The following is a 20141-nucleotide window of genomic DNA, read 5'->3' on the forward strand; positions in this document are numbered from 1 at the left end:
CATTGGGAGAAACACCCAAGGAGTTTATTGCTTGGATACTAGAAGCATGCAACAGAGGAGGCTAGAGGTCTTGGGGGCAGAAAGATGATTCCAAAAAAATTTTTGAAACTGGAAAAGTGAAACCCAGATTTGATTAGTTAGCTCTGAGACCAAGCTGTCATCCATAGGTATGGCAGAAGTATTTTCTGACCCCAAAATCCGGACTGCATGATCAGACCTAACAAAGGACAGTCCTGCTCCAAAGCACATCAAAACGACCTTTTCTTTTTCGTGAAAGTAGGACACTATCCAAAAGTTCAGGATGGTATAGCCACCACAACAGGGGTAGATTGGGTCGGGGGGAGGTGGAAGGGAGGGAGGAGCATGGAGTTTAGACCACAGGATTACTTTTTTTTCTCAATGAGTCTGTACGTATCATCTACCATTGTTAACAGGCCAGCATTTTTAGCAGGGGAATAGCAAATTCCCTGTAGGCCACAACACAAGATACTTTCCCTTGAAATTCTTCCTGAGACCTCACGAGCATTCCCTTATCTACCAATCAAAAGCATTTAAAGACAATTGGTTGTTGTTGCATTTTTTTAAAAAACAAGGAATGTCCTCTCACTGTTTATTGAGGAAACAAAAGACATCCACCTATTCATATCCATCCTTATCCAAGAATTCCAAAAATATAATTCTTATTCATGCAGGTAGATGCTGCACAAAAATAATAATAATTAATAATAATAATTGCATAAATAAGAGGAAAAGAATAAAATTGCCATTTTGTGGCTCCAACAATTTTCCAGTTTTCCCTGACACTTCAGCTGCTTGGTAAATTGTTGGAACTAGAGGAAATGACAAAAATAAAATGTCATTTAATAAATTAATGAGAGTATTTGCTTTTGATTATTGGTTCTATTGTTTGTTGTTGTTTTCTCCTGTGTTTATAATGCATACCAGTTTTACAAAGTGCATGCTTTTTAAAAAATTTTAAACTGGCAAGCTAAAATGATCCTTCTTTTCTTTCCCCCACCCATCTCCCCCTGTAAAGAAAAGAATGTTAATGCAATTTAGAACTTGGAAGTGAAGGAAATGACCAGGATGCACCTGGGCTATCGACCTATAGACTGCTCACTGCACATGCTTCATTTTGGCAAAATCATTGTTTAAGACCTCTTTTCGCTATTTTGCTTTTCCTTCTTTCCACGTGGAAGCAGTCAGAAAGTTGAAAACGGGCCTTTTAATACTATTTTTTTGAAGGGGAAAAAATTAATACCTGATGCTCGGTTTTTTTGTTTTGTTTTTGTGGAACTAACTGCACACACACCGCACACTCGCCCCCTGTGCGCACACGCACGCATGCACACACATATGCAGTGACCTGCTCCTTGAGGAGGAAAAAGAAGCAATGAGTTAGGTCAGAGGCACCCTGAGGTGCCGAAAGGCTCTCTAAGCTTGGTGTGCATCTTTGGATTTTGGTTCTCACTCGGCTCCACCTCGTGTCACCTCACATTCTGGCAGGGGAAGAGGAAAGGGGTTGGGGAAAGTGACGGGGCTGGGGGTGAAGGAGGGAGCAGAAATGTAAGGCAAACTTTGCTGGGAAGGGTTCATGCTTCATGCGCAGTTCTGAGTCTCAGTGGAGGGCTGGCTATTTCTTTCCCCTTTGGCCTTACTCCATCTCTCTTAGGAGGTTAGGAAGAAAGAACAAGCAAGAACAAAGGAACACGTAAGGAAACAATGAACAGGGGGGGGAAAAAAGGGCGAAAGAGATGGACCGATGGAAGGTAAAGCCAGAGAAGACAAACGACTTTTTTTTCTCTTTCTTTTAAAAAAATCCTAAATGGACTTCCGCCGTCTCATTAGCCTGTAGTTATCAGTAAAGCTGTGTAGGCCAGGGGAAATAGAGCTAACAGGGGATGGGAAAAGGCTGTTTTTTAATGTGCTTGGAGAAATTTCTTCAATCTTGTAGGAGATGGAGTGAAAGTACTGGGGGTTCAGCTTGGTGCTGAAGGAATTTTGGTGGGACACCATCCGGCTGGTATACTCCTGGGATCGGTAGCACATGCATGAACAGACAGATTGGAGGTCCGTGACCTCAGCCTTGTACCGTGGCCGGCCATGCTGGGACTCCTCCTGGATGTGGAGGACCATGCTGTTGCGATTGCCCGCCAGCGAGGCCCGTTCCTCAGCGTCTCGCCGCTCGTCCTCACTGTTCATGGTCAAGAACCTGAGGACGACCAGGTTGAGGAAGGCCCCGATGACTGTTAACCCCACCAGGATGTACATGAAACTGAAGGCCACATAGAGTGGCTTCTTCTGGAGGGCGCCCTTGGTCTGCAGGGCCACGTAGTCCCCAAACCCTATGGTAGTCAAGGTAATGAAGCAGTAGTAATAGGCGTGGAAGAAACTCCACTCCTCGTACTGGGAGAAGGCTGCTGCCCCAATGCACAGGGTCCCCATGCAGGAGAAGAAGCCTACGGTGACCATGTTCTCCATGGACACCTCAGTGCTCCGCATCCCGCAGCACTTCTTAATCCTCTTCAGCAAGTATTTAACAAAGGTGTTCATCCGCTCCCCCAGGCTCTGGAACATGACCAGGGTCAGTGGAATGCCCAGCACGGCGTAGAACATGCAGAAGGCTTTGCCTGCATCCGTACCAGGGGCTGCGTGGCCATAACCTGGAAGGGGCAAAGGGAGGGGAGGGGAGGGAGGAAGAGGAAAGAAGACAGAGGAACAAATGAGGACGTGCAATTTTTTTTTAAGCTAGCAATAATAATACATATTTCTACAGCACTTGAGAGCTTACAGGGCGTATTCACAAGAACACTATAAGATAAAGGGCACAAAGATTATCGTTCCCATTTTACAGATGAGGAAAACTGAGGTTCACACAGGTGAAAGGCCAGAGGTCTCAAGCTAACTGGTCAGGATTAGAATTGAAATATGAATTGACTCCTACCTCCTAGTGTCAGAGATAAGCATTTTCAGGCCTAACTCCACATGGGAATTGTGAACACATGATACTTTTCTTTGAAACTGATCTCAGGGTCAGGAAAACCTGGGTTTCAGGTCCCACTTCTGGCATATACTTGCTGTGTGACTGTGAGCAAGTCACTTTTCTCTCTACCAATGCTGTTGTTCAGTCATTTCTGACTCTTTGTGACCCCATTTGGCATTTTCTTGGCAAAGATATAGGAGTAGTTTGCCGTTTCCTTCTCCAGCTCATTTTACGACGAGGAAACTAAGGTAAACAGTGTTAAGTGGCTTGCCCAGGGTCACACATCTAGAAAGCATCTGAGGCAGGATTTGAACTCAGGTCTTCCTGATTCCAGCCTCAGCTTTCTGCCCACTGTGCTACCTAGCTGCCCTGTTTGCCAATGCCTCTCTCCCAATAAAGGTTAACATTTCCTCTAAAACTTACTAAATTAGAGGGCCAACTAAAGAACTGAAAGGCAGCTCTCTCCCCTGGGAGTCACCAACAAGCATCTGCACAAGCATATTAAGCATCCTTTATGTGCCAGGGGAGCTTCCTATACCAAATAAATCAATGCTTCAGTCTCTCTGCCTCCTGACTTCAGGCTGAGGTCACAGGTTGGCAGAACTTAGAGCTGCAAGATATAATTTAGTCCAACATCATCATTTTACAGGTGGTAAAAGTGAGGCCCTAGAAGGACAAATCTCACAACAATCTCACATGGTGTAAGTAAGTACACCTAGAATCTAACAAATGGACCTAGGATTGGAACACACGTTCCACTGATTCCAAACTCAGCGCTCTTTTCCATGGTGTGCTGATGCTTGAAAAGCTATTTCCTTCTCACCAGTGGAGGGGCTTTGTCCCCAAAGTGCCAACTTCACCCTCCAAAGGTTGCTTCTGGTGTGCTTGATGTGGTCAAAAGGAATCCTAGATTTGGAGTTGGTGGCAGAAATGGCAGTAGGATGCCTGACTTCCTGCTAGCAACTGGACAAAGGCCTTTGCCCCTCTGAACCTCATTTTCCCCATCTGTAAAATGAGGGGGCTGGTCTTAGTGAACCTTCAAAGCTCCTTCCAGATCTAAAAATTCTATGGTCCTAACACCAGATTGGAAGATATAATTTCATTGCATAAATGGGGAAATAAAAGCCAAGGGGACAAATGGTCTGCCGGAGATCACAAAGTGTTTGCTGACATGAGTGTGTATGAACTCAATGGGCACACTTGAAGTTTCTGGTCAGAACTGAGAAAGCATAGGGCTGACATGTCACCAGCCTTGTGACCTTGGATGAATAGCTTCCTTTCCTCTGCCTTAGTTTACTTACTTGTGGAATGAGGAGATTGGGCAAGATCACCTCTGGAGTGCCCTACAACTCTAAAATTTGGCATCTGAAGGTCTCTGCTAGGTGAGGGGTACTCCAGTCTGAGTGTTTCCCCACTCTATCCTCAGACACAGGTTTCACCTCTTTATAAAAGGAAGCCCAAAAGTCTCAGTGTAGCTGCACTAAGATTTTTAGGACACCCGGAATATTACATGAAAGAACTAGAAGGGACCCGAGAGGCCATTCAACTCCAACCTTTCCTGAACAGGAATCTCCTCTATATCTCCCCCTCCCTGAGTGCCCTCTGCTGCCAGCCACCATCTGTATAATCTGAAGTAAGCCATTCAGTTTCATCTTCCAAGGATGAGGCCTCGAGAGGCCACCTCAGGTCCTACGCTCCTCCAAGAAGTCTTCCTTCCATGATAGATAGGGAAAAATAAAGGAAAGCATGTTAGCCCTGGAGTCAGAAAAGCCTGGGTTCAAATCCCACCTTAGACACTTACACTATGGGTATAGGGGATAAGGTGCTAGATTCAAAGCAAGGAAGACCTGAATTCAAATCCTACCTTGCTATGTAACCCTGGACACTTAGCCTCTAAGAGATTCTGTTTCCTCATCTGTAAAATGAATACAGTAATAGCATCTACCTCCCAAGGTTATTGTGAGGAACAAATGAGATAGTAATATGCACAGCAATTTGAGAACCTTAAAACACCACATAAATGCTCACAAAATAATTATTATTATTAAATAATATTATTTTGTGAGCACTTACATTATTATTATCATTGGCTACTTCTGATCCCTAATTTCCTAGTCTGTAAAATGGGGATAATAATTATAGCACCTACCTTGGAGAGGCATGGAAGGGCTACTCCTGGAATCAGGAAGAATTGGGTTCAATCCCTGCCTCCTATGCATACTACCTGGACAACCATGACCAAGCCCCTTACCCTCTGTGTCTCATGGAACTCTTGAGGAGTCTGGGTCACAATGAGATTGTTAAGCTGCATTGGTGGTAGAATGAAGTTTTACTCTGGGAGTAAAATGATGAAAATGCAGACCCAGACCAAAAACTAAATCAATAAACCACCACCACTTACCTCACAGGGTTGCTAGGAGACTCATATGATGAGGTGGTTTATTGATTTAGCTGGGGACCCAGACCTTTCATTTTGCAATGTATGCAAAGTGCTTTACAAACTTTGAAACACTGTAGAAGTATCGGTTCCTCTGATGCTTCCTTGAATGACTGAGGTCTTTCCCCTTCCAACTGACCCCACCACTTGTTTGTTTAGAACACGCTTTTGTGTTCATAGCTCACATTTTAGTCATACTCCCCACACCCCAAATTGGATTTATATAAACCTTGAGACATGGCTGGCAATGTGTGCATAGAGGTATACTAAAAAAATCACACAATTTTCTTTCCTAAGAGGATTCCTCTTAGAGAGGTTCTGTCAATCTGCTCATTGTCTTTGGATAAGGGCAAGGAAGCAAAGTGGAGAAAGGTTCTGGTTCTGGAGTCAACAGCACTGGGTCCAAATCCACTTCTGCTGTTTACTGCCTGTGTGACCTTAGGCAAATCGATTAAGCTCCTTGAGCCTCAGCTGTCTCATTTGTAAAATGAGGGCTCTGGACCAGCTTTCAAAGGTTCCTTCCAGCTCTGATGTTCATAGCATAACGATGTTCACTCACTCTAAATGCTGCTTTTTTTACTTGGTAAACGATGTAATGCTAAGCTGCTCATTCTTGGCTTTGCGTTACACAGAATTATGCTTTGCTCAAACATGTAAGTCCCATCTCTCCAACAAAGATGAATGGAACTTGGAAAATGGGGATAATAATGGCCGACCTTTAGGTAGTAGTTCAGGTCTTGCAAAGTGCAATGAGAGCATCATTTCATTTGAGCTTTACAGCATCCGTTTGGGGTAAAAGCTCCAGTCATTATTATCCCTATTTTATAGATGAGGAGACAGGCTCAGAGAGCCATCAACCACCTGGGTAACCTGAAGCAAATCACTGAGTTTCTTTCTTTCTTGAGGCAATCGGGTTAAGTAACTTGTCCAGGGTCACACAGCTACTAAGTGTCTGAGGACACTTATAGGACACTTTGAACTCTGGTCCTCCTGACTCCAAGGCCAGTGCTCTATTCACTGTGCCACCTAGCTGCTCCCATTGAGTTTCACATTCCAAGGGCTGAGGATCTGAGAGGACAGCTCAAGTCCTACCTTACTCTATGAAGATTTTCTTCACGTTGCTGGCTTGGTCTTCATGACTCCTTAGGTTGCATGGCTTAGAGGAATAGTCCTAAAGGCAGGAAGACCTGGGTTCAATTCTGCCACATTGACACATACTGTGAGTGTAACCCTAGGGAAATCACTTAAACTTTCAATGCCCTAAGCAATTCTCTAAGACTATGTTCCAGGAAAGAGCTAACCTGCATTGGTAAGTGGAGTTTACTCACCTGGGAGTTCCTTATACCAGTGAAATTCCAGGTCCAATCTCTGTCCTTCCTGACTCCAGAACCAGTAATCTTTTCCATGTTACCTTTTAACAGTACTTGCCCACAAAAGAAGTCATCAAATGAATTAATGGATGGGGGAGCACTCAAAAAAGTTAAAAGCAAATTAATTTTTATATTCAATAAATATTTATTGCTGAGTGCCTATTACGTCCAAAGCCCTATGCTAAATGCAAACAAATGGAAAGTGGGAGGCAGTATGTCATAGTGGAAAGAACTTTAAACTCAGCATCGCACCTGGCTTAGAATCCAGGATGAGCTGAGTCCTCCAAGCTGTGTGTCCTTGGAGATGTGGGTTCAAATCCAGGTTCTAACACCTAATAGTCATACAACATTGAGCAAAGCAACTGAACCTCAGATTCCTCATTTGTGAAATGAGCATGATAGCACTTGAATTACCCACCTTGAGCAAGTCACTGAACCTCAGTTTCCTCTTGTGTGAAATGGAGATGGTAAGACTTATACTACCTACCTGCTGTGAGGACCAGAGGAGAGAAGTGATTTGTCCAAGGTCACATAGGGAATTACATCTATAACCATATCCCATGCTAAATTGCCTGTTACTTAACTGTCCCACATTCCCCATTCTCTGTGAGGAGATGACATAAAAGCAGGTGAAATCACATAACACTTTCTTTCTTCTGACATTGTGTGCAGCACAAACCTGGCACTTCATTTCAGCCATCAGTCAGTCAGGCAACTAGCACTTATTAAGCACCTACTATATACCCCGGCACTGTGCTAAGCACTGATGAAACAAAGAAAGGCAAAAGATGGTCCCTGCTCTCAAGGGCTTGGTTAACGTCTAACTACACACTAATAAGATATATGCAGGATAAATCATAGACGGTCAACAGATGTTAGCAAGATTAGAAAAACTTCCTGTACAAGGTGAGACTTCAGCTAAAATTTGAAGGAATCCAGGGGAAACCAGGAGGCAAGAATAAAGGAGGAGAGAGTTCCAAGTATGGAGCACAGCCAGTGAAAATGTTTGAAACTGGGAGATGGAGTATCTTGTTCAAGGGACAGCAAAGAGTTACCGAAACAGTGTTACTGGATCATAGAGTACGTGGTAGGGCATAAAGTCCCTAAGACAGGAAAGATAGGAAGGGGGTGGGTTATTGAGGGCTTTATAAGCTAAAGAGATTTTATATTTGATCCTGGAGGCAATAGGGAGCCACTAGTGTTGATTGAATAGGGGGAGATAACATGATCAGACCTGTACTTTACAAAGATCACTTGGACAATTGAGTGGAAGATGGACCGGAGTAGAGAGAGACTTCTGGTAGGCAGACCATTTCAATGGTCCAGGCATGAGGTGATGAGAACTTTCACCTTTAGCAGGGTGGGAGCATGGTCAGAGGAGAGAATGGGACATGTCCAAGAGATGGTAGCAAGTGGAAATAATAGAACTTGGGACTCTTTGGAATACAAGTGACTGGAACCTTCTAAAAGTGCAAGTCCTCATCATCCCATGCCTGGACTATTGCAATAGCCTGCAGGTTGGTCTGCCTGCCACAAGTCTTTCCCCACTCCAGGCCATTTTCCACTCTGTTGTCAAAGTGACCTTTCCCTCTTTCAAACACCTCTAGCACTCATCTCTTGTGTTGTTGTCAGGGAGTGACTTCATGGAGAGAATGAAGAGACCAGCACCTGACTGACTAGTGAAGAGGAATCTTATACCAAGTAGTGAAAAATGAGGTTAGAGGATTATGTGTGAAGGCCTCTGCCCTAAACTAATAGCTACCATTCAGAAATACAATAAGAGAATGGATTTATTCTGAAAAGTATCTAGCTTTTGTATCACCAGAATCATACTAAAGGCTTAATAAATGTTTGTTGCATGCACCTACTATCTGATGGTGTTTTTAAAAGGGCAGGGAGAAACTTCTAAACCTTTTGTTGACTTGGAGTTGATTTATTTGTAAATGCAGTGGGAGAGAAGGAAGGGAGAAGTATGAATGAATAATGATTACTATGTAATAGAAATAAACGATCTGTGCCTTCTAAAGCAGATACAAGGGAATACACCAGGTAAACACACACAATATATATACACACAGTGGGAAGTAGACATGTATACACTTAGAATATACACACACACACACACACACACACACACACACACACACACACACACATATATATATATATATATATATATATATGCAAGTACTACAAAGTACACAAATATGGCACAACAGAGAGAGCACACATGATACATTTGCTTATTACACATATGATGCATTGAAATAGTATGTACTATGCTCAGAGAAGACAGATACACAAAATATGCCCAGGTTACACACAGTATGGTATATTAGGAAGATATCAAAAGAAGACCAGCCTTAGGCATGATGGAGATGAGGGCAGTGGCTTGGAAAGAAGCTGTAACCCCAAGGTCACCCAATGTGCATCTTTAGTCATTGTCCCCTATGCCCACTCAGTTATGTGGGTCACAATCAGGGTTTCCACTGCAGTCCAGGATCCCAAGGGCAGAAGTTCTGACCATTTGTAGAGTGGCAACTCATAAAATCTATGGACAAGCAAGGTGGTTTCTCATACCCTCACCTTGCCATGTTGCAAGAAAAAAGGCATTTTATAAATGAAACAATCTGTAGAGTACATACTCAGCTGCTCTTACCCACACCACAGGCTTTCATTAAAGAATTATTAGGGAGGCAAGATGTCACCTCCTGCTTTTCTTCAAGAGGGCCAAATATATATCATTTAAGCAGACTTTAGTGGACAAACCACCGCCTATGGGATAGCCATCCCACTGCCTTCTCGGTCTAGTTGGAGCAATATATTAACCATAATGCTCTGCTTGAGGTAAGAAGGCACAAGTTCAAATCCTCTGATGCTAACTGTGTGACCATGAGCAAGTCACTGAACTCCATTTTGCAGATGAAGAGACTAAGGCACATTGAGGTTAACAATACCTGTAGCGCCCTCCTCAATGGGTTGTTGGGAGGATAAAATGGAAATCATCTATATAGAGTGCTTTACAAAGTAAATTTCAATGACTTCAGATCATTTTCAATAATGATGTTTCTTTAACACAGTCAGTATGGCATGGCAGATGGAGTTTTAGACAGGGAATGGGGATATAATTTTAAATTTTGCCTTTGTTATTCAATTACTATTACCTACTGTCATACTGTTATCTATCAATTGTTATTACTATTATCTAAATTACTATTACTAGACTATCCCAAAAGTCTCAATGCAGTTTTGATAGCTTAAATGTATACACCTTGTACGTCCCATATCTTCTATTTTCACCATACTCCGAGCCTTAATGCAGTTTTAAGCTTTAGGAGCTGCTAAAGCTTAAAACTATATTAAGACTTTTGAAAGTCCCTATATTTCCCATACATTCTATTTTGACCCCACTCGCTCCACATACCTGGCTTTGGATCTAGAACAGAAAATAGAAAAGGGCCCACTTTAGTTACAATACTTTAATGCAGAAACCTTAGTTCTAGGAATATCCAAGTTCTATTGGGTTCCTTTACCCTACTTCCATTCTATAAATAGGTTGAGGGGCTTTCAAAGACTCTCAGGAGGGGCAATTTCTTAGAAAGGCCAACTAGCTCTTCCCCTGTCTCCCTGTGGCAGGACAACCCTTCAACCATACAAGGCACAGACTTTTAACAGCCTTCCATAAAGCATTTGTATAACCTGTAAGAGTGATGTGTATCTTTCTGTGCGACCACAGACTAATAACTTAACCTCTCTGAGCTTCAATGCCCTCATCAACAAAATGAGGTTACACGTAATACTCACCTCACACAACATCTCAGTTAATCTTCACAGCAGTCCTTGGTGAGGTGTTCTGCAAACTATAAAGCACTATGAAATGATGTTGTTGTTGCTATCGTTATTATTATCTGGAGTCAGAAGACTTGGGTTTGAACCCTGGATTTGATAGTGACCACTTGTATGACCTTGACCAAGTAATCAAAAAATCATAGATTTAGACTTAGAATTATCTAGCCCAAACCCTTTGTTTTACTGATGAGGTAACTGAGCCCCAGAGAATTGACTTGTCCAACATCACTGTAGGTAGTAAGAGGCAAAACTAAAATTTGAACCTCAGTCCTTTCATTGCAAATTCACTCTTCCCTGCCCAGCCCTTCTTTTACTGATGTGTCACTCCAATAACACTGACCACCTTGCTGTTCCTCAAGCAAGACACTCCCTCTCCCAACTCCAGACATTTTCACTGGCTGTCTCCCATGCTTGGAATACCCTGCTTCCTCATCTCCACTTCTTGGATTCCCTGACTTCCTTTAAGTCCCAGCTAAAATCCCACCTTCTATGAGAAACCTTTTCCAATCTCCCTTGAAGTCAGTATCTTCCCTCTGAGGTTATCTCCAAATTATCCTGTATATAGCTTGTTTGTGTATAGTTGTCTGAGCCATTAGACTGTGAGTTCCTGAAGGGCAAGGGATGTCTTTTGCCTTTCTTTGTATTGGAGTGCCTGACACATAGTAGGCACTCAATGAATATTTATCGATTATCTGCCCTGTAACTCTTCTCTATGAGAATGATTAGATTCCTGTTCTCCTGACATCAGTATCTATGTAAATATCAGGCCAATTTCATCAGCAGTTTCAGAGGGGTGGGGCAGATGCAAAGCAGTCGGGGAGGGGGAAGGAGAGGTTACAGGCTTTCCTGCCTGGATAAAGCTCTGGGGATGGGGGTGGGAGGAAAGGAAGTCATCCAGTTTTGAGGTCACCTGCATAGTCTGGAAAGGGAGAGGAATCTATGCTTAAGGGAAAGGGTCCAATGATGAGGACGATAATGATGATGTCAATAATTATTATGTCAGTATGAATAATAGCCCCTGGCACATTATATATAGCATTATGACATCCTAAGTGGTTTTTTTCCTCTATTATCTCACTTTCTCTTCAATATGAATCATCAAAATAACAGTAGCTCCCTTGGCCCTTCAACTTTGCTTAGTATCAGTTTCAACCCATTTTATGATTGGATTCAAATCACAACATTTTGGGATTTTTTTTCCTAATAGACAGAATGAACTAGACCAGTACAATCTCTCCGCAGGAAACATCATTTCCCTACCAGTCTCAGAAGGAGAACTTTTCAGGCTGTGTATGGGAGAAGAGTGAGGGTGTATGTAGGGAGACATTCCAATTATTTTCTCTGCTTGAATAATTCCAGTGATGGGGAATTCACTATCTCACAAGGTTATTTACAAACATCTCATCCGTTTCTTTTCTTTTCTTTTCTCCATGTGACTCTTCTGGAATGGGTTGCCTCGTGAGGACTGCTGACTTCCCTGTCAATGAAGAGGATTAAGAGTTGGCAGAACTGTCACAAAAGGAGCTCTAGGCTACCATTAACTTGCTGGGGGACCTCAGGGAAATGATTTGATTTCTCTAGGCTTCAGTTTCCTCTGCTGTAAAATAGACTGGTTGGATGGATGCTCTCCAAGCTCTAATATATAATCATAACAATATTAATAATAATGTGTGCAACTAGCTGGCACAGTGGATAGAGTAATGGGCTAGAAATCAGGAAACTCATCTTCCTGAGTTCAAATCCAGTCTCAGACATTTAGTAGCTGTATAACCCTGGGAAAGTCACTTAACTCCGTTTGCCTCAGTGTCCTCATCTGTAAACTGAGCTAGAGAAGGAAACGGCAAACCACTCCAGTGTCTTTGCCAAGAAAACTCCAAATGGGGTCATGAAGTCAAATGTGACATAAATGACTGAAGAACCATAGTAATAGTAATAATCAGAGACTGGATAATCACTTGTCAAGGACGTTGAAGAGAGGATTCCTGATTCAGATAAAGGTTAGACTAGATGACCCATAATGACCTCAAAGGTTAATTCAACTCTGAGATGCTGTGATGGTAGTATGTTCTTTTTAAATCAGGTTTGAGTCATTTCCAATGAGTATGTTTCTTAAACACTATCAACGTGGTACAGGAGAAGGAACTTTGGATAAGAAATTGGGGATACAGTTTCAATTTTTGCCTGTCATTCAATAAGCTATGGGAAGTCAACTTAATTAATTAATTAATAGCATTTATATGGCACTCTAAGGTTTGCAAAGTGCCTTCCAAATATTATCTCATTTAATCTCCATAACCACCTTGAGAAGTAGGTGCCACTATTATCGCCATTTTACAGATGAGGAAACTAAGGCAGGCAGGCTTGCCCTGGGTTACACAACTACTAGATGTCTGAAGCCAGATTTGAACTCAAATCCTAAAGCTCTATCCACTGAGCTACGTAGCTGCCTTGTTTACTTCAATTAGCCTCAGTTTTTTCTACTGTGAAATAGGAAAGCTAACCTTTGGAACCAGAAAGCCCTAAGTCCCAATTCTGCCACTCTTCTCTTCCTTTCCTTTGGAGAGGCTTGAAACTGTGTGCCCTTCTCTGTTTCTGTATCCCTGAAAAGTGATGGGATATTGCAAGTGTCCATGAAGACATCTGAGGCAAGCATCCTCAGGCTGCTGACTTCAGCACATCAAAAGAATGCTTATATGCATTCCTTGGAACTCAGGAACGCCTTCTTCTTGGGTACAAAGGGTATATTGGGTATATTCTTGGCAGCAAGTAGGTATTGAATAGAGAGATATTTCTGCTGAAATCAGAGAGAGACTATATGGTCAGAAGTGAATAATAGTATGTCTGGCCCCCATAGTAGTTATGGTATTCCTCACTTAACGTGATCGAGTATTTGTGAAAATTTGCTTATGAATCAAATTATGTTTTCTAAGTATTCAAGACATCATTTTTTTTTCTCTTGGTGCAGTGGATAGGGTGCTGGACTTGGACTCGGGAAGGCTTGGATTTAAATCCTGCCATTATCATTTATTGTCTGTGTGACCAAAGGCAAGGCAGTTAACCCCAGGGTCCTTATCTGTACAATGGGAACAATACCTGTAATACATAGGTAGCTGGTGGCACAGTAGAAGGCATGCTAGACCTGGAATCAGGAAGACTTAAATTCAAATTTGGCTTCAGATACTTACTAGTTGTGTGACCTGGGCCAGGCACTTAACCTCCAATTGCCTTAGTTTCTTTTTCTGTAAAATTGGTATAATAATAGCACCTATCTTCCAGTGTTGTTGTAAGGATACAATGAGCTTAAAGTGCTATATAAATGCACTTAACTTCTCTGAGCATCAGTTTTCTAATCATTAAAATAAGGATAGTAATAGTTGCAGCACATATCTCCCCTGGCAGTTGTTAAGCTCAAATGAGATAGATTCCGAAGGTGACATGCAAATTTTCAAGCTCTTACAAATATCTATTATCACTGTTAATATTGTTATTATTACCTACCACCCAGGCCTGTTGTAAGGATCAAATTAATGTGCATAAAATATTTTATTAGCCTCAGCTAATGTTATTATGATAAGCTGGGAATCACCATATAACTAGAAACAGGAAGGAGTACTCTGCAGGTGCCTTTCCAATTTTCAGGTCCCTGTTATGTTTTTCAGAGAAAAACATAAGAAGGGAAAGAAGAGAAATTAAGATGGAAAAGGAAGACAGAAGTATGTTTAGTAGAGGAACTCAAACATTTGACAGAAGGGTAAAGTGAGGCTCAGAATTAACTGCAATATTATTGCAAAGTGCCTTCCAAATATGATCTCATTTAATTTCCATAACAACCTTGAGAGGTAGGTGCCACTATTATCTCCATTTTACAGATGAGGAAACTAAGGCAGGCAGTCTTGCCCTGGGTCACACTGAATTAACTTGAGATAAAGTGGTACAAATAGTTTTATCTTCTTTTTTTCAGATAAAGAAATTGAGTTGTAGAGAAATAAAGTGACTCACTCAGAGTAACACAGTAATTGACAATGAGACGCCATTGCTTAAACTTAGTCTCCTTATTCCCAGTGGCGTGCCCTTTCTACCATGCCATGTTGTAGCTGGGAGTCTAGATAACCTCTCTTTGGATGTGAGACCCCTATTCTCTAGCATGACCCTGCCTATTCTTGCTGCCAGTGAACTTAATGAAATTCCATGCCAATGGGCTGCTGAAGAAGACACAATCACTCCAAAGTGCAACAGTAGATGAACATTTTCTAGGCAAATTTCCCATCATATTTAGCCACTAATTCATAGGATCATAGGTTTGTTTTTTGTTTGTTTGTTCTTGAGACTAGTTGCCCAATTTCACCCAGACTGGAAGTAGTGCGGGCACTCATGCGTGATCACAATACGGATAAGCTTTAATCAGTTCCATTTTTCTAACCTTCGCCAGTTTAAAACCCCCTTCAGCAGCCCTCCACTCCCAGTGGCTAACCCTACTGGTACCAGAATTAGTGTGGATACTGCATTGGCTCGAGTCATACTACAGCTCAGAACTCCCAAACTCAAGAAATCCACCAGCTTTAGCCTCCCTAAGCAGCATGGGTTAGAGGTGTTTGCCACCATGCCTCACACAGGATCACAGATATAGAGCTAATGGCCAATCTTGCACAGTAAAAGACTCTGAAGGAAAAATCTCAAGGTATATAAGTGGTTCAAAAAGAGCAGACACATTCCTATGTCTACCAAATTCTTTACCAAGTTGTCTACAAGAGGAAAGTTATACTTTGTCCTTCTAATCCTTGGCTTCTTCGTGAACTGGTGAATAACAAAAATGAGGAATAGCATCATAGAATCGTGGTGTCCAAACAATGGCAAAGAGAAAGAACAGAACCAGTGGTAAGCACATTGACTTTCGGCCATGCCCCACCCCCATTACCAGAGTAAAGGGCAGTGTGTAGCTTTAAGGACAATGGGATCATAGATTTCTAGCCAGAAAGGGCCACAAAGGTTATCCATCCCTAGCCCCTCACTTTACAGATCTGGAAACTAAGACCCAGAAAGTTTAATTTGCCTCCTGTCACATAAGAAGTACCAAGCAGGGCCACAAACTGAACCCAGATAATCTGACTCTGAAGAGCAGCAACTGCTCAGAGAGGGGAGGGCTCCTATTCCTGGGAAGTTTCCCCAAAATCAGTGTATCTTTTGTGTCTTTCTTGTCCATTTTCCCTCACTGCAGGGAAAGAAGTATCTGCCCATACAAGTATAAAAGATGCTTCCTCAAGGTATCTTGTAGCCTAAACCTTTGCTTAGATTCACCTGTACCAAGGGGAAAACTGGCACCATCCTCCCCTCTCATGGAGAAAGGTACTATGAGGATAGAGCTATTCAGAAATAACTCCAGAAACTGCATTTCTGATATAGAGGCTGTTATGAAACTCCTCCCCATTGACCCATGGGTGTTTTGAGAACCCAGAAATAATCAATGGTATTTCAGGGTTGCCAGGGATCTCTGAAGGATGAAATGTATAACTGGAAGGAAGTTTGAAAAGCACAAAGCACAATATAAATGCAAAGTGGCATTGTTGTCCTGCATTTGAACCCTTCTTACATGCTGTGTGACTTTAGGTGAGTCACTTCCATTCTCTGAACTTCAGTATCTTCCCAATCCATCAGATAAGGCTGATAATCTCTGCTCTGCCCCTTCGTGGGGTGACCAGAAGGATCAAATTATATAGTGTATGTAAAAGGCTTTGTATGTAAGCTTTGTAAACTGTAAAGTGCTGTATAAAGATGAGGGATTGTCATATATAAAAGACTTAGAACTCCCTTGAACCTTGCTATCATACTGTTCTCAAAGACCACATGGTAAAATCAGAGCATCATAGGTGGAAAAGAAAAACAAAATAAGGAAATACTTATTTAGTATCTTCTATGTGCAGGGCTCTGCACTCAATGCTGGAGACATAAAGATACAAAAAAAAAAAGAAATCAGTGTCTGTAGCCTCAAGGATCTTAGAGTCTGCTGACAAAATGGATAGTCATGTCCCAATTTGTACTGTTCTTTTATGTTGTTGTATAAGAGCATAGAAGAGTTCTAAATAGCCTAGTCAGTAGTTTAATAGACATATATTGAGAATCAACTATGTGCTAGGCACAGTGCTAAGCCCTCTGGATACAAAGAAAGGCAAAAGATAGTCCCTGCCCCAGAGCAACTCACAACCTCATAGTATGAGACAAGGGTGGGGAACCTGCAGCCTCGAGGCCACATGTGGCCCTGTAGGTCCTCAAGTGCGTCTCTTTGACTGAACCCAAATTTCACTGAACAAATACCCTGGCTGAGAGATTTAAGAACAGAGGTTATTGTTAGCTGGAGGGAGGGGCGAGGATCAAGGAAGGCTTCATGAAGGAGACGACACCTGGTCATAAATGAAGGGTAGGATTTCAGTAGGCAGAGATGCTGGGATTGGGGGTATGGGGGCAACTATTGCAGGCAAAAAGCAAAGGCATAGAGTTAGGATAAGGCAGGTGAGAGCAAGAAAATGTCAAGCAGCTTGGTGTGCATGAGGCATGTGAGGAGGAAGAGACAACATGACCAGAAAGTTAGGTTGGAATTAGAATGTCAGGGGCCTTGAACCCCAGACTAAGGAATTTTACTTAGTAAGCAAGTGGGAGCTTGCGTGAAGATTTTTGAGCAGGAGAGTGATGTGCATTAGGAAGATTACTCTGGAAGTGTGTGGGCAGAATGTATTAAAGATTGAAGAGATTGAACAGGAAGCAGAGAAAGTGGTTAAGAGGCTATTATAATAGTCTGATGAAAAGGAGTAAGGCTCTGAGCTACAGTGATGATCATGGGAGTGGAGAGGTAGGGATGAATGAAAGACAGATCAGTGAGGAAGAATCAATAGGACTTGGTAACTAGATGTGGGGAGTGGAGGAGGGGTAAGGAGCCAAAGATAACTGATGTTTCAAGCCTGGGCAACTGGGAGGATATACTGTATAAAAAGAACTTTACTTGCATGACAAGGCTGGGTTTCATAGGTTCCCAAAGTGGATGATAACAGCCCCTGGAAGAGTGCTGGATGGATCCAGAGGGGCAGTAGTAGCCTCAGGTGCAACTGGGGGTCATTGAATAAAAATTAAGGGGACAGTGGAAGCATAAGGAAAGAAGAAAAGAGAAGAAAATTTTGAAAAACTGTTGCTACAATTTTCATCTGTTCTGTAACAGAGTTAAAGTCATAGTGACTACATTATTTTCCAAATAAACACACAAAATGCAAGTTATAACCAGTCAGGGGTCAAGTCTGCCAACAGGTCTTAACGAGCAAGTGTTGGCAGGCGAACATGTTGTATGTACGTTGTCGGGAAGTCCAGCGTACATAGGCAGGAATATGTGTGTGGGATGACTTGTTTACAGTATGATACTATATGGTTACATGACCCAATATTGCATCATCAAAATTTCAAAGCAGGAAAAAAACCCACAAATTTATAATAAATTATTCAATTTAAGATACATCATTTAATATATATGTATATATTATATTTTTTAAATGACACAAATTTCAGGGGGGAAAAGACTGTTAAAGGGTTAAAGAAAGTAGATTTCCAGAGGGGTGCTTAGTAATTTTTTTTAAAGGGGTAATAGGCCAAATATGTTTGGGAAACATATGATCTCTAAATTTCCTGATGGGCAGAAAAGTGAAACTGAATGACCCGAGGTTGAAAACCGGTCATGTACTTCAGTTACCAGAAGCAGATCAATAGTGTCCACGATGGGACCACTTTACTGTTAATTCTCCTACTTGCCAAGTTTCAGTAACCAAGCAATGTCGTAGCATCAGGGAGGGAGTGGCACAGTGCATTGAACAGGGCCGGGAAATAGGCAAACTAATTTCTATTACTGATGCTGATACTCCTCACTAAGTGACTTTGGGCAAGATCCTTCTCATCGCTGGGCCTTGGTTTCCTCAACTGTACAACTAGGGAGTTAAACTTGATGACTTCTTGAGGTCCCTCAAGTCTCCACATTCTAGGATTAGAAGAATTTGCAGATCCCCATTTATGAGCACCAGGTCACTCTCCATTTTCCATGATCAGTTATTCTTGGTTTGACTCCAAGGAATGTTATACCTCCCCCCGGACAAGATGAAGTCTCATCACCAGGTTGATTGGCTCAGTTTTTGATGCTGATCACCTTCTCAATTCTCTCAGTTGTCTCTCTGCTCTGGAGGGCTGGAGGTTGGAGCAGTAAATTCCTCCTAAAGCCTTCCTTTAGTGAGGGCTCAACTTTCAGAATTTCCAGGTGACTGTCCATTTTCCATCAACACTTTGGCTTGGTTTTGACTCCAGGGAACATCTTGCCCATCCTCCTGCTTTTCAGCTCCCTTTTGTAGGTTGCCTTCCCCTTATTAGACTGTAAACTCCTTGAGGACAGGAGTCTTTTTCTTAATTGTGTTCCCAGCACTTAGCACAGGCCTTGACAAATCATAGGCACTTAATAACTGTTTCCTGAATTGAATGAAAAAAATGAATCCTGGCCAGTACTAGACATTGTGCACTACAGGAAAAAGAATAAGGTTCTTGACCTCAGGAAGTTTATAATCTGGTTTGGGAGACACTGTGGTAAAGAGAAAAAGGAATTGTAATTGAAGTCAGAAGATCTGTGCGACCTTGAGCAAATTAGTCTCTCTCAGCTTCTGTTTCCTCATGTGAGAAGAACAATACCCACATTAACCTCTCAGAATATTGTAAGAATCAAATGAGCCAGTGGGTAAAATGCCTTGTAACCATAAACACAATATAAATGTAAATGATTATTGAGATACAAGACTCATTCATGAGTATTAGAATACAGTAAAAACAAGAGGAGCTTAATAAATGTTTGATGCGTGAATGAATAAATTCAATCTGTGGAGTCAGAAGCCTATTCCAGGTTCCTCACCTGTGAAAATGGGAGCAAGGACTTTGCCTGTTTCTGGCCCCCACACCATGTTCCAGGCACTAGGAAAGTGGGACAGTGAGGGGAGGTAGGGAAGAGAGAGAAGGAACGTTTGTATCAACCTCAGCTACACTTCCTATTCCCTCCTTTCCTTCTCCTGAACAGAGAGTGACTAAATCCTGCCAGGTCCCTTCTTGGAGGATTATTCAAGTCCCAAACCTTCCTCACGACCATGCAACTCACACCATGCATCACCAATTGCTGAGTCACCAAGTGTGTGTGTTGGCCTTTCACTCCAAGGCAATCAGTGTTTCATAGATAAGCCAACTCTCCCTGTTAAGAGTCAACAAGAAACGGAGCAATGAGAAAATGGGTCCAGGGCACCAGAAGTAGGAAGCAGAAACAGAATTTGAAGACTGTTTGGTCTGCCCAGGAGGGACTTAGTCTTGTCACATCCCTCCTGGGAGAACTATTCAAGTCCCAAGCCTTCCTCAGGACCAACTCGCACCGTGTATCACCATTTCTAAGTCCCCAGAGCTGTCTGTCTTTCACCGCCAGGGTCAATGGTTCATAGATGGCCTACCT

At 42.2% G+C, this 20141-nt stretch overlaps 1 protein-coding gene across 1 annotated transcript; it reads right to left on the reverse strand.

Moving 5' to 3' along the window:
* Positions 1-1821: 1821 nt before the first annotated feature.
* On the reverse strand, positions 1822-19608 carry KCNK9 (potassium two pore domain channel subfamily K member 9). The gene is made up of 3 exons (XM_078151802.1): positions 19560-19608; positions 10215-10226; positions 1822-2663 (listed from the first exon to the last, which is right to left on the reverse strand). Exons 1-3 carry the CDS (start codon positions 19606-19608, stop codon positions 1822-1824), a joined length of 903 nt encoding a protein of 300 aa, XP_078007928.1.
* Between the last annotated feature and the right edge of the window lie 533 nt (positions 19609-20141).

This window comes from Phascolarctos cinereus, unplaced genomic scaffold, assembly GCF_003287225.1.
Source record: "Phascolarctos cinereus isolate Bilbo 61053 unplaced genomic scaffold, phaCin_HiC Scaffold_4;HRSCAF=312, whole genome shotgun sequence".
NCBI lineage: Eukaryota > Metazoa > Chordata > Mammalia > Diprotodontia > Phascolarctidae > Phascolarctos > Phascolarctos cinereus.

Bases quoted from the DNA above. Each gene is read 5' to 3' on its own strand.
- KCNK9 (XM_078151802.1), bottom strand. From the start codon at position 19,608: ATGGTGTGGGGGCCAGAAACAGGCAAAGTCCTTGCTCCCATTTTCACA.